The sequence below is a fragment of the Myotis brandtii genome, unplaced genomic scaffold (assembly GCF_000412655.1).
Source record: "Myotis brandtii unplaced genomic scaffold, ASM41265v1 scaffold320, whole genome shotgun sequence".
Lineage (NCBI taxonomy): Eukaryota > Metazoa > Chordata > Mammalia > Chiroptera > Vespertilionidae > Myotis > Myotis brandtii.
The window spans coordinates 2177310-2192974 of record NW_005362270.1 but is presented as its reverse complement, the minus strand read 5'-3'; the positions used below and the strand labels follow the sequence as shown (position 1 = coordinate 2192974).

Genomic DNA, 15665 nt, shown 5'->3' with positions numbered 1-15665 from the left:
TGATGAACAGAATAAACTGGTGAATGGAATAGAATCAGGGGCATAGAAATAGGACAGACAGACAATTCTCAGAGGGAAGGAGGTGTGGCGGGGTGCAGGAGGAGATTAGACAAAGATCTTATATGCATGTATGCATTACTTATGGACACAGACAATGGGGTGGCGAAGGCCTGGGGTGGGATGGGAACAGGGTGGAGGGGAGCTATGGGGGGAAAAAAGAGGAAAAACTGTAATCTGAACAATAAAGATTTATTAAAAAAACACACAACAATAATGGCTGCAAACTTCCCAAACCCCAGTAGAGAAAAGGACTTCCTGATTCATGAGGCCCAAAGAACTTCAAATAGGTTGGACCAGAATAGGGCTACACTGAGACACATTATGATTAAATTGCCAAAAGTCAGAATTTTGAAAGCAGCAAGAAAAAAGACAGAAGTTATGTACAAGGGAACTTCCATAAGACTATTGGCAGATTTCTCAACAGAAACTCTTCAGAAACCAGAATGAGATGGTATATTTGAAGTATTGAATGGAAAAAAAACTGTCAACCAAAAACTCTATACCTGGCAAAGCTGTCCTTCAGAAATTAAGGAGAGATAAAGACTTTCCTGAACAAACAAGAGCTCAGGGAGTTCATCCTCACTAGACCTGCCTTATAAAAATGCTAAAGGGAGATCTTTAAGTGGCAGTAAAAGGATGCTAAGTGACGTTGTAAAAATATTAAGAAGGTAATGTAAAATTCACTGATTATAGTAAACATTGTCAAAGTTAAAAGTTACCCAATGTATGAAAATAACCATAACTACAATAATGTGTTATTGGATATACAATATAAAATATGTAAACTGTAATATCAATAACTTAAAATGTGAGCGGGGGAGTAAAAGTATAAAGTTTAGGAATGCTATCAAAGTTAAATTGTTATCAGTTTAAAATAGGGTGTTATAATTTTAAGATGCCTTATGTATGGTTCATGGTAACCACAAGGGAAAACCTGTACTTGTTACACAAAAGAACATAAAGAAATCAAAGCATACTGATACCAAAAAGGCATCAAAGCAAAACAAAAAAGGACAGAAGGATAAAAACAAAAAACAAAACAAAAACAACAACAAGGAAAAACAAATCTACAAAGCAGCCGAAAACAATGAACAAAATGGCAATAATAAGTCCTTATCCATCAATTATTACCTTAAAAATAAATGGAATAAATACTCCAGTCAAAAGATGCAGAATGGCTGAATGAATTAAAAACAAAACAAAAATGATCCAACAATATATTGCCTATAAGAGATAAACTTTAGCTTTGAAAACACACATAGAGTGAAGGGATGGAAAAAGATATTTCAAGCAAATCATAACCCCTGAAAAATTATCAGGTAGTTAGATTCAGATAAAGTCAGATAAAACAGACTTTAAAGATGGTAAAAATACAAATAATGAAAAAGGGGTCAATTCATCAAGAAGATACAACAATTTTAAATATGCACCCAATATCAGTGCCTCTAAGTATATAAAGTAAAACTAACAGAGTTAACAGAAAAAATAAACAGCAATATAGTAATATCTGGGGACTTTAATGGTCTACACTCAACAATGGATCTATCATTCAGACACAGAATCAGTGGATTAGAACAACATTATAGACCAAATGGACCTAATAGATATACAGAACATTCTAGCTGACCACAGAAGTAGACACATTCTCAAACACATATGGAACATTTCCTAGGATAGGCCATATGTTAGACCACAACAATCTTACCAAATTCAAGAAGACTGAAATCTTATCCAGTATCTTATCTGACCATGATGGTATAAAACTAGAAACCAATAAAAGGAGGAAAACTGAAAAACTCACAAATACATGAAAATTAAGCAACACTCTTCTAACAATCAATGGATCAAAGAAATTAAGGGGGGGAGTATCTTGAGATAAAAGTGGAAACATGCTAAAAGTTCTGGATGCAGCAAAAACAATTCTAAGAGGAAGTTCATAGCAATAAGTGCCTACATTAAGAAAGATCTCAAACAACCTAACTGCATGCCTTAATGAATTAGAAAAAGAAGAAACTAAGCCCAAAGTTAGCAGAAGGAAGGAAATAATAAAGATTAGAACAGAAATAAAGTAGATAACAGGAAAATAAGATTCTTTGAAAAGATAAACAAAATTTATAAACCATTAGCTAGAATAACCAGGGAAAAAAGAGAAGATCCAAATCAACAAAATTATAAATGAAAAAGATGACATTACAACTGATACCACAGAAATACAAAGGATCATAAGAGGTTACTATAAACAACCAGATGCTAATAATCTGGACAACCTAGAAGAAACAGAAAACTTCTTAGTAGTAGACAATCTATAAAGACTGAATCAGGAAGAAGTAAATAATCTGAAAAGACCAATAATGAGTAAAGAGACTGAGCCAGTAATAAAAAATCTAATGAAGAAAAGCCAGGACCAAATGGCTTCACTGATGAATTTCACTAAACATTTAAACAATAATTAATGCCAATCCTTCTCAAACTCTTCCAAAAGTTCACAGAGGCAGGAATAGTCCCAAATTCACTTCATGAGGCCAGTATTACCCTGACATCAAATCCAAAAAAGGACACTACAAGAAGCCAATATCCCTGATGAATACAGATAAAAAAAATTCTCAAAAAATACCAGCAAACCAAATTCAGCAGTACATTAAAGGGATCATTCCTCCTGGTCAAATGGGATTTATCCATGGGATGCAGGATGGTTCAACATACATAAGTCTATCAATGTGAAACATCACATTAATAGAATAAAAGAAAAAATATCGTAACAAAAGATGCAAAGCATTTGACAGAATTGAATATCTGTATGATAAAATCCCTTAACAAATCAGGTATAGAAGAAATGGACCTCAACATCATAAAGACCATATATGAGAAGCCCATACTTAACGTCACACTCAATGTTGAAAGAATGAAAAAAAATGTCCTTTAATATCAGGAACAAGACAAGGATGCCTACTCTCACTACTCCTATTCAACATAGTACTGGAAGGCCTAGCCACAGCAATCAGACAAAAAATTAAAAAAAAGGAATAAAAAAGACAAGAGATGAATGCTGGCGAGGATGTGGAAGAAAGGGAACCCTCATGCACTGTGGGTAGGATTATAAATTGGTGCAACCACTATCTATAGAAAACAATATGGAGATTCCTCCAAAAGATAAAAATAGAGCTACCATGTGATCTGCAGTTCCATACCTGGGCATATAACTAAGGAAATGAAAGTAGTATGTTGAAGAGGTATCTACACCCCCAAGTTCATAGCAGCATTACAATAGTCAGGTGATGGAAATAACCAAAGTGTCCACTGACACATGAATGAAGAAAAAGTTGTGATATAAACAGTGGAATATTATTCAGGTATAAAAAAGAGGAAGTCCTGCCATTTGCAACAACATGCATGAAAGTGAAGGGCATTAAGCTAAGTGAAATAAATCAGAGAAAGACAAATACTGTATTATCCCATCTGTGCAGGTTAAAAATAAACCGAAGACAATCAAACTCACGGAAAAAGAGATCAGATTTGTGGCTATCAGAGGAGGGGGGTGGAGGAAGGGGAACTTGGGTGAAGATGGTCAATATGTACAAATTCCCAGTTATAAGATAAATAAATACTGAGGTTGTAATGTGTAACACTGCTTTATGGAATATATAAAAGTTGTTAAGAGAGTAAATCCTCAGAGTTCTCATCACAAGGCAATAAAATCTTTTTCCATTAAAAAAAATGAGGTGATAGATGTAACTAACATTACTATGGTAATCATTTCACAGTATATGTAAGTTGAGTCACTATACTTTACACCTTAAACTTACGGCAGTGGTTCTCAACCTTCTGGCCCTTTAAATACAGTTCCTCATGTTGTGACCCAACCATAAAATTATTTTCGTTGCTACTTCATAACTGTAATGTTGCTACTGTTATGAATCGTAATGTAAATATCTGATATGCAGGATGGTCTTAGGCGACCCCTGTGAAAGGGTCGTTCGACCGCCAAAGGGGTCTCGACCCACAGGTTGAGAACCGCTGACTTACGGAGTACTGTATGTCAATTATGTCTCTCAAACTGGGGTGGGGAGGCTGAGTAACTTGAAGGTCACACAGCTAGAGTCAGGAGAGACCAACATTCAAACTCACTGCTCTGTGGTCCAACAGCTAAATGTGGCTGAGGACTCTGGCCTGTACTCTGTTCTTGGTGGGCACCCACACTGGTTCTTGAGAACAGTGGCACAGGTAAGAGCTGTATTTTACTAAGATCGGTAGCGCCTGGGGTGAGGCTGGGGCATGCAGGTGATGGCTATATTTATGTCTTGTGTTATCTGATGGTGATCCTCCACGTGTGCTCCCAAACTTCAGATTGAACACAGCTGCTTTGGAGCCTCGCAGGGAAAGCTGCTAAGAATTCCTTCTCTGTAGCTGACTAACTACTCCTGCTGAGCCAACGGGGTGCTGCAGAGGCGGCAGGCCCCGTGCCTGATTTCAAGGCACACCTTGAAATGGGAAAGAGCCTTCCCAAGTCTCCTAAAAGCTCCTTGCGGCACCTGGTGCCGCCCCTCCCTCCTGCCCTAAAAGGTTCCTTCTCTGTAGCTGACTAACTACTCCTGCTGAGCCCACGGGGTGCTGCAGAGGCGGCAGGCCCCGTTCCTGATTTCAAGGCACACCAAGTGGGAAAGAGCCTTCCCAAGTCTCCTAAAAGCTCTTTTCGGCACCTGGTGCAGCCCCTCCCTCTTGCCCTAAAAGACTGATTTCAGTCAAACTACAGGTCTGTCTTTCTTTACCTGGAGTGACAAACCGTGCCATCCCTCTACCACAGGATGCACCACACTTCCGAAAAGCCAGCTGCAGAGAAAAGCTGGAGCTACGGGACAGCACCAGTAGTTCAGTTCCTTCTGTTTGAGATGCCCAGTGTCTTCCACACCCTCTGTGCTCCGGGCAGAGGACTCCTGGGAAGCCCAGGTGTTGGCTGAAGCGGCAGGGGCTCCGGCCTTCAATGGGCACAGCTTCCCCCAGTCTACTCTGTATGGAGACCGAGCTGTGCCCATGGCCCCAGTGGTCCCATTCTCAAGGAGAACTTGCACGCCTGTTGGCTGAGAAAGCGAACATGCCCACTCCTCCTTTCAGCCCCAGGCTCAGGGCTCTCCTGGCCCACCTGCCCTTGCTGGGTAGGAGCTCAGCACACGCTGGCAGAGCTGACAGAAAGGTGCCTTACGCATGTTGACGTACAAAGGAGTGTTTTACACAGCAACTTTCCAGCCCAGCTTAGCTTGTCCAGTATCTGGTTTCAATCTTTAAGACAGTCAAGGCTTGACTGGCAATAAAACTCACTGAGAAGAAGCTTCATTTCCTCTGGGCCCTGAGGTTCGACCTGCTCACCCCACCCCAGCACCTGCTGCCACCACCTGCCTCTCTCCCTCCACACCGACCCCCCACACCAGTAGCCTAGTGCCAGCCCTGTTCCCGGTCCACCTGCAGGGCTGAGGTCAGGCGGCACCACCCACTGCCCCAGGACAGCACTTGGGGCTCCTGTCCTTACCATGAAAGGTATGTAAGGCTACACCAGAATCAGTGGGAGTGTTTTCACTGTCAGACATGCGGCTTCCCCCAGCCTGCACCTTCCCAGGAGCCCTGTGGGAGCTGATGCCCCAGGTCTCAGGCTGCACAGTGGTGCCCGGGGGGGCTGTGTAACTGCCTCCCCAGGGGGTCCAGACTATGCGCCCATTGTTCTTGGGGCGATGACTGAAAGCTCATTTGCTGCTGTGGACACTTACTGACAGGACCTGTCAGCTTCCGACTCTTCAAAGGAGCCAGAGGCCAGTCTGAGGGAGGCACATCAGCGGGGGAGCAGCTGAGGGCACGGCGTGGTGTAAACCTCGCTGGCTTGTTTTGATCCCAGTTTCAGCTGAAATACCTAATAAAACGTGCCTCTCAGATGGCAGCGGGGCAGGTCCTGGCAGAGCTCCCGAGGAGGGGAGCAAGGCCCACTCCCACCTGTGGCTTCAGAGGCAGACAGAGCCCGAGCCGAGCCGGCGCGGGCACCTGAAGCCCTGAGACTGGGGCTGGGAACCTGGCTGTGCTCAGTGTGCTCCTCTGTGGAAGGGGGATGGGAGAGGATCCACCTCTCAGCGTTATTGTGAAGACTAAGTGAGCTAACATGCAGGTAAAGCTCAGCACAGGGTCTGGCACAAGTGCCCGCTAAATGCCAAGGGCTAGGACTAACAATAACAACATCCCCTGTAAGGACACGACCTTGGCGAGTGTGAGCACCGCCGGCAGCCTTCTCCGGCCTGCTCTGAGATGCCGAGCACGAGGCCTGCCTCCGCCTTCTTTATTATGACCACGCAAACTCTACCTTTCCCGAGAAAGTAAGGGAAAGGCCCTTGGCCTTGAGTCAGACACAGCCCCAAGTGCTGTACCCGCACCCTGGACAAGCTATTTCCTCTCTAAGACCATATGCTCATCTGGAAAATGGGGATGCTCAGCCCTGGTGTGGCTGGGAGACGACCCTGTAAACAGCCCAGAGCTTGGGCAGACATTAAGGCTGAATTATAGCAAAGGCTGTGCAAGCAAGGGCTCTGGGTTAGGCCGCTTTGGCTCAATAGACCCTGAGGCCTCTCCCTTCCTGAACCTCACAATTGCTCTCCCTCACTACTCTTCCCCCATCCCCATCCCGTTCCCGTTCCCATTCCCGTTCCGTTCCCACTCCCGTTCCGTTCCATTCCAGTCCCTGTCCAGTCCCGTCCCCGCCCTCCCTCTGCCAACAGTAGGTGAGTAGGTGCGCTCGGGCCCTTTTATCTCCTGACAGGCACGTTGATATGTGGCACACCTGTGCTCACAGTGATTTGCTTGCTTTGTTCCTCCATCAACCTTCCTCTCTCTGGAGAGGGAGGCCACATGACTCCCACCTGTGGGAGACGGTCCAGCCCTCCCCTGGGCACTGGCCAGCACTGTAAGACCTAGGCAGGGTTTGGGTCCCAGTGGGGCCTGCAATATGAAGGAGAGTCCAAAATATGTCAAAACCTGCAGCAAAGGACTCCCTGGAGGTATCTGACTCAGCATTTTAGGAAGTCTCCACCCGTACTCCCAGCACCCACCCTGCATTCTGAGCTTGAGAGATGCTAACATAGGTTTTTATAATTTCAGCCACTGAATTGACTATATCCAGGCCCTAGTTTAGGTATTTGAGGTATAACTAATTCCTGAATAGTAAAGACATAAAAAGAAGAAAAATAAAATACCTGTGTGTGTGGCTTTAGAATTTATGAAGCACACATTATCTCACTCTACAATCATATAACAGGACAGGTGCAACCACTGTTAAATCCCATTTTCCAGATGAGGAAACTGAGGGTCAGGGAGGCCAAGTGATTTGCCCAAGGTCAGATCACCTGTTAGAGCTTTCCCTGGGGATTCTTCTTTACACCAGGTAATCCTGGGTGCTTTCCTACCTTTCTTGGCAAAAACACCTAAATAGCATATCCAGTGTGAATGTCTAGGGTCTACACGTGTGAATTTCATGGGTTGGCTCAACAATTGGCCTTGTCCCGCCAGCACACAGAATTCACGGGAAAACACCGGCGAGCACGGGTGTTGCAGGGGTGTGGGACAACCACAGGCGTCTCCTCACCTCCTCCAGGCGCGCTGGATGACTGCTGCCGCCTGGTTCTTTTTGCGAAACAGCTCTTTCCTGCTTCTCTCTCTCTGGATGATCTGCAGCCGCAGCTCGACAGGGAGAAGGTCGATATTCACACTCTGCCCAGAGAGGGGCCCGGGAGCTGGATCCGGCTCCTTAGGTGTCTGAGCGTCCTCCGATGGGGTGGATGGCCCCGCCTTCCTGACTCCTGGCCTCAACACCTCTGTCCTCCGGGGCAGATCTGAGTGGCTCTCTCCTTCGAGCTTGTCCTGTGTCCCTTTGTGTCTTGGTGTCCGATGGTGGAGAGGACTCTGCCCGGCATGGACCACCTCCCCCTTGGCACTGCCAGGCCGGCTAGAACCAGCGGGGGAGCACCTTCCTCCTCGGAGCTCCTGAATGCGCCTTTTCTGGGAGGCACACTTGACCTTGGGGGCTGCGTCATGTCGCCTGCCGGGCTTCCGGTGGCCGTCCTGCTGGGGAAGGCTGGCCGCTGCCCCGCCGGGGTCCTCTCCCTTCTCCTCGGGCCCAGCCGCCCTGACACAGGAGGGCTGCCTCACGACGCCCTTCCCCTTGTCACAGTGCTGCTCGCCCACTGTCTCACCTCTGGACTTCTCCACAGGGGAGACTCCTGGACACCTGTTCCCATCGTTGCCTTCATCGGGGCTGAAGTGGACACAGGCAGATCGGCCTTTAGAAGGTTCTCTGGACATTTCTTGGGAAAACAAGGGAAAGGATTAACAATATTTATGGTTCAAAGCTTGTCTAGTGGGGCAAGTCTGCCCATTTATGTACATAAAATATTCAGAGCCTTCCTATAGCATTACCTTGATAGTGGTGATTATGATTAGTGAAAAGGTTAACTTCTTTTTCTAGCAAGAGTAGTTTGATAACCTGAAAGCCTTCCCACAAGTACCTAGAAATGCTGATTAAAATAGAGGAAGCAGTCTTTTAAAAGCACCATAGTGCCTTCAAGAAAATAAAGGTAATCTCTGGGAGCCAATAAACAGAGAGAGACCTGAAACTCAGAGTGGTAAGTGTGTGAGCTGGCTTAGGCAGGTGGTAGGGGTGGAGTGGGCAGCGCCATAAAATATTCAGAGCCTTCCTATAGCATTACCTTGACAGTGGTGAGAAGGTTAACTTCTTTTTCTAGCAAGCGTAGTTTGATAACCTGAAAGCCTTCCCACAAGTACCTAGAAATGCTGATTAAAATAGAGGAAGCAGTCTTTTAAAAGCACCATAGTGCCTTCAAGAAAATAAAGGTAATCTCTGGGAGCCAATAAACAGAGAGAGACCTGAAACTCAGAGTGGTAAGTGTGTGAGCTGGCTTAGGCAGGTGGTAGGGGTGGAGTGGGCAGCGCTGGTCTTATTAAATATCTGGTTATGTTTTAACATCGAGACAAGCACAGGCAGAAAGTTAACTAAAACCAGGACCCTGCATGAAGCCAGGATTCTTGATGTGCATCCTGCTGGGAAATAACAGCCCAGACAAGACGTCTGCTAGCCAGCACTGGGAGGTGCCAGGAAGCTTGTCTGGCCTGGGTTCTGGGTGGGGGAAAGTGTCCCATGAGAATTTGACACCAAAGTCCTGGGCCTCACATGGGTTTGGTATTCACTTATTTTCAACCAATAGAAAAAATTAATAGAAAATCTGGTCTCACAATGGTGATACCATAGAAACAAATGATTCATAGCAGCAAACACATTATTCCTTTGGTGTGGCATGCCCTCAGCTCAGGCTGCACAGGGGTCCTTCTGATAATTTCACAATCCAAAATTAAAGAATGCCTGAGGAAACAAGCTGCCATGAGTGACAGTAGCAGATACAAAGCAAATTTAGATCAGTGAGAACTAAGGCTGAGAGAACAATGATTAAACAAAAGAAATTTAAAATATGAGAAAAGAATAGATATATTTGAAAAGAACTAAATAGAACACCTAAATGGAAAATTTAGTCTTAATGTAAAAAGCAAGGAAGGGACTTCTGCTTCTATATTGCCAGGACTGAGGGATACCCACCACTGAGGACAGCAGAAAAGTTGAACAAAATATTACCAATCATCTATTTTTTACATTAATTTTAAAAATTTCAATTATAGTTGATATACAATATTGTATTGGTTTCAGGTGTAAAACAGAGTGATTAGTTATTTTAGATAACTTATGAAGTAATCACCCTGATAAGTCTAGTACCCATCTGATACCACATGTAGTTATTACAGTATTATTGACTATATTCCCTATGCTGCACTTTACATCTCTGTGACTTTTTATAATTGACAATTTGTACTTCTTAATCCCTTTCCTTTTTTTTGCCTACCCTCTTAACCCCCCTCCCATCTGGCAACCATCAAAATGTTCTCTGTGTCTTTGAGTTTGTTTCTGTTTTGTTTTTCATTTATTAATGTTTTTAGATTTCAAATATAAATAAAATCATATGGCATTTGTCTTTCTCTGTCTGACTTATTTGATTTAGCATAATTCCCTCTAGGTCCATCCATGCTGTCTCAATGGCAAGATTCCATCCTTTTTTATGGCCGAGTAATATTCCATTGTACATATGTACCACATCTTCTCTACCCATTTGTCTATTGTTGGACACTTAGATTGTTTCCATATCTTGGCTACTGTAAATAATGCTGCAATGAACATAGGGGTGCATATGTCTTTCTGTATTAGTGTTTTGTGTTTCTTGAGATAAATGGCCAGAAGTGGAAATTGCTGGGTCATATGGTATTTCTATTTTTAATTTTTTTAGAAACTTCCATACTGTTTTCCACAGAGGCTGTACTAATTTACAGTCCCACCAACAGTGCACAAGGGTTTCCTTTATCCATATTCTCACCAACATTTACAAACCACCTGTTGGAAGGCATCAAAGAGCAGGCAGAAATAACTGCGCCAAGCTCCAGAGAATCAGGACACCAGCAGAGACGAGTGAGGTATTTGGAGGTACATATCCCCAGAGGAATCGGCCCCGAGGTTTGGAGGATCAGAACCAGCCGAGAAGCATCTTCTTTGTGACCATGAAAGGGTCTGTCTTAGGAGATAGTTGAACTGGTGGTAAGCTGACCCTTGCTGGGACTAAAGCCCAGCTTTGCATCCTCTCAGTTCGTCTATAGTTACACATGTACTGCTCTGGTGTAGGGTGTTGTAAATATAAATGCTAATCTAAAACGGTACAGCTTTTAGACACAGCTGTTACATGCAAAGGCCCCAAGCTAAGAAAGACCTTGAGGAAAGTCAATCTGGCTGTCACATCATGGAGTTTAGTAAATGGTGACTGAATGAAGAAATGAATAAACATACAACAGAGCTCACAACCTCTGTAAGGTGTGCATCACTGATGCACTGTGGGTTATGGAATGACAGGCTGGAAATGCTTGTGGTTCCATGTATACTTTCGTGTCACTGTTCTTGGCTAGGTCAGTGGTGTGGCTTCATGACAGTAGTTACTGTTATGGGTCATGGTCTGAACAAGTACTCCGCATTTTTATTTCTATTCATAACTGCCCTGCAGGGTGGAGAGTGAACCCCCACTTTACAGCTAAGAAAATGAAGGTTTAGAGAGACAGATTTTATTGTCCAAGCCCAGAATGAGGTGTCCACAAGATTCCAGAGACCCTTTCTGGGGGTCCACAAGGTCAAAACTATTTTCACAATAACACCAAGACATTATTTGTCTTTTTCACTTTGTTGGTATCTGCACTTAGATCTCTGCACCATAGAATGGCTCAATGTGCTTACATTGCTTTGTGAAAATAATATAATTTATGCTGAATACCTGCTTTCCTTCTGGGAGTCTGGGTTCTGGTGCATGCTAAGCAGAGGGTACCTACATGACTGACCCTGATAAGAATCTTGGAGTCCTAGGTTAGGTTGATTCCTTGGTGGAAAATGTTGCCTAACTGGTTGTCACAACACATTGCTGGTGGAGGTAAGTGTGTCCTGTGTGACTTTTCCAGGGGAGGGCTCTTGGAAGTTGCACTGGTTTCCTCCAGACTTTGCTCTCTTTGCTGATTTTGCTTTGTACCCTTTAGTTATAATAAATCACAGCCATGTGCACAACTATATGCTGAATCTTGTGTATCCTCCTAGAAAATTACTGAACCTAGGGGTGGTCCTGTGCACCCCAACACACTCAACAAACTCCAAACAGGGTAAGCTCCAAAACCCCATGCCAAGACACATCATATTAAACGCTTGAAAACTAAAGATAAAGGAAAAATCTCGAAAGCAGCCAGAGAGAAAGGACCTGTTACCAGGAACATTCCCGAGGAACACCAATTCGAAACCACGGAAGGCAGAAGGAAGGGGCACACTGTCAAGCGCCCAAGAAGTGCCAGCCGTGGTCTGTATCTGGTTGAATAATTCTTCAGGAGTGAAATAAAAACATTCTCAAAGGCAAACTCAAAAGATTTGTTGCCAGCAGACCCACCTTTAAATTGGCTAAAGAAAGTTCTTCAAACAAAGGAAATGATAAGAGAAGGAATTTGGAACACCAGGACAAAACAACAGAAAAAAAATATGGGTGCATAAAATAGACTATCCTTTTCCTCCTGAGTTTTATAAATTATATTTCGCGATTGAAACAAAAACTACAAAACCATCTGATTCCAGGCAAAGACATTTAAAGGTGGGGAAGGTACAGGTACCTAAATGGAAGTGAGGTTCCCACATTTCATTCAATGGTAAGATGCTGATACCAAAGACTGTAATGTCACTAATGTATATTGTGATATTCTGAGCAACTATTGCAGAAACTAGAGAGATCTACTCAAAAACACCATAAATCAATCAAGATGGAATCCTATGGGAAGTCTGAGTAACCCACAGGAAGGGAAAAAAAAAAGAGAAACAGGAATGAGAACTGGAGAAATAAATAGCAAGTAAATAATAAAATGGCAGGCTTAAGTGCTGACATAAGTACATTAAATGTAAATGGTCTATGTACACCTATAAAAGGGCCCACAGTCCATAGGTTGGCATCAGATAACAAAGGCAATACACCTACCATTTGGCTTTCTGGGGTCTGTTCCCTGCAAGTCTGGGGAGAGGTGCTGCTCCGGGGGGGCTCTGCCTGGAGACCCTCTGCAGGTTCTCTGCTCAGGGCTCTGGGCCGCATGGCTGGTGGGAGGCTGTTTGCTGGGGCCCCCGCTCTGCCTGTGGGGCTCAGCCTGGGTGCTGGGCAGACACAGAGGGGCCTGGGGCCTGCAGGAATCTGGACTCAGCCTTCCCTTCTGCTGTTCTGACTCTCTTCGCTTGTTTTCTTCCTCTCGCTTCCTGAAGCAAAGCCAAGGAGGAAGAGGAAAAAATTAACGGTTACCCACACAAGGGTTCCTGAGTGAGATTTAAATTCTAAGAGGAGCTACCATATCACAGGAGGGACTTGGAGATTCACATTTTTAAGAGCAGTCTTTTCTCTGAGCTTTATAGCTCATAAGATGATGGAGCTGAAAAGAATCTTGTAGGTCGGCCTGTTGAGACACACATGGCAGACAACCAGAGAATGATCCCTAGGTGTGTGTCCCAAGCCTTTTTCCTGTTCCAGAAAGTGCATCAGAACACAACTGAGAATGACAATCGTAAGATAACCTTTAATTTTCTCTATTAAAATGACCACTGGCAGACCTTAATGATCATACGAAAAAATTTCAAAGCACCTCACAACTGATCATAACACACTTGTGCATCGCAACCCTGCCATTGAGAGCTCTAGCTAATGAGTCAAACCTACCCTTTTGCCGACGAGGCCCACAAGACGAGATGATTCTTAAAAAGTCTTTGGAGTCAAATTCACAAAATCACCTCTGAGACCAATGTCCAGAAGCTCATTGGTTTCTTTTACGAATGTTCACTTTTAAATATCTCTGCTCTTCTGTGAGAAAGGGTTCAAATATATGGTAATGAAAAGAAACTAAACTTTTGATGGTGAGTGTGCAATGCAGTAGACACTGAATTACAATGTGCAACTGAAATTTATATATTGTTATTAAGCAATATTCCCTCAATAAATTTAATAATCATAATCATAATAAATAAAATAGCATCCAAAAAGAGTCATGTACTAGTGGCTGGTGGCTAAGCTGGACCCTTTGGATAGCAATAGGATAGAAGGGCGAGCCAGGGGAGATGAGTCTAGAAATGAGCAGTAGTGGGAGGCAGGTGGTTTGAAGCAGCCCAGGTCCCAAAAGAGGCAAAGTGCTTGAAGATAAAGGGGTCGAGTTAAGAACAGGATTTGTTTGACAGGCACCATTAATTTGTAGGGATTTCCAAGGGAAAGAGAGGAGGAAGGAAAGTACATTCTCCGAGCCTGTCCTGTGCAGGGCACCGATGAGACAGTAATGAGGAGCGCAGAGTTCAGCCCTCCCTTGAGGACCCTGCTACTCAGAGGGAGCAGCTAGGAAAACCAAGACAATGCACAGGGGAAGAAATGTTATAATAGTGTGCTTGCACAGAGGAAGGTCCAAATGTTGATTCTCAAAGATGTGTAGGAGTTTGCCAGGCAGACGGTGGGAATGAGTGAGGATTTCAGTCCGAGGGAGCAGTTGGGGCAAAGTCGATTGGGAAACTGGGCCCGTGTTGCCTCTTCTGATCTTTGAACAGTGCTTGCTATTCTCAGCAGGCATCCAATGTATATTCGTCTGCTCGGATGATTCAATTACTGCTCAGGAAGAGAATCTGGTAGCCATTTGAAGGGTCAGTTAAAAAGAGAATGATTAGGGGAGAGAAGCCTGCCCGGGAAGTGTAAGACCTTTTCTGGTCCTGCCTCTGCCAATAACCACAATATGACCTTGAGTGAGTCACCTTCCTGTGGAAGACTCAGCTCCTCCAGGTCTACACTTATATGACAGCTTGTAATCCTGACTTGATTTAGGGGCCTGTTTGGAAACCAAGTATCTTTATAAAATCCGGGATATGTTTTGTAATGAGATGGAGAGATTTCTCTTCTCGGAGTAGCTGGTGTGCGAGTCCCTCTCAGAAGGGGACCTGGTTTAGACAAACACTTGATTAAGGTTGGGATCAGGACTGAGGGCTGGTAAGGTGAGATCTTCGGGGCCACGTGGTGACTGGCTCTGAGGCTCCAGGGAAGAGGCCTGCTCCGTCATGACACAGAGAGTTTGTTTGTAGCTCCTGACAGGGAGGGAGGAGATGAGAGAACAAGAGAGAGGGAAGGAGGAGGAAGAGAGAGAAGATGAGAGGCTGGGTACCCACAGAGCAAGGGCCAGGGCCTGTGGTGAGGTGACAGAAAAGGACTAGACCTGTGCTCCTCACACTGGAGTGAACAGAATCTCCTGATATCCTGCCGAAATCTCGATTCTGAGCAAGTCGGGCAGGGCGCAAACTCCTGCATTTCTAACAAGCAGCAGGTTCTGCAGGTGCTGCTGGTCCTAGAGCATAAGGCTAAGAGAACAGGAAAGTCTCGTATGGTCTGTCAACTAGACCATTATGGGATAGGAAATGTGATTCTCCTCATAGCACCAACTTTTTGTTCGTGTCTATCATGCTCACAGATGCTTGTTCATAATCAACCTGATAAACTGCCAAGCTAAGATACCAGAGACAGAAGCAAGAGCTGAGGCAGAGACCCCAAGTCCCCAAGAAGCCACAGAGTTCATATTTCCACAGACTGTGGAATTTGAAGCTGAGCTCACTCAGATCTCAAGGGACAGGGGAGCCCCAGATGATAGCTCTCTGGGTCTTTGATACAAAGCCTTGTAACCTTCTGAAGGCCTTTCTTCCAGTGGTGAGACCTCTGATCTGGGGTCCAAGTTTGCTTATCTTCTAGTTTCACATCGAGTCCCTTCCCACAGAAGTGGTCAGATGGGCTGTGCTAACCCCTGTACAGCTCCCATGTTTCTATGTGACTGGCTGTCTTACATGCTTTGCCAGCTGCTGACACTTGAGTGCGCTGCAGTGCAGGCGACAGGCGAGCGGGACGCTGTCATCCATGCCTGAGCTTCACGGGGATGCTCTCGCAGGTGCCATT

The 15665-nt window shown here is 44.6% G+C and overlaps 1 protein-coding gene across 5 annotated transcripts in view; it reads right to left on the bottom strand.

The window, feature by feature from the left end:
- Positions 1 to 15665, bottom strand: part of INVS (inversin) — a 125388-nt gene that overhangs the window by 7391 nt on the left and 102332 nt on the right. For all 5 annotated transcript variants that reach the window (XM_014543225.1, XM_005870658.2, XM_014543224.1 and 2 more), the window contains exons 13-14: positions 12690 to 12958; positions 7673 to 8390 (exon numbers count right to left, since the gene is read on the bottom strand). In XM_014543225.1, the coding sequence (XP_014398711.1) occupies positions 7673 to 8390; positions 12690 to 12958 (987 nt within the window). The remainder of the gene's footprint in view (positions 1 to 7672; positions 8391 to 12689; positions 12959 to 15665) is intronic.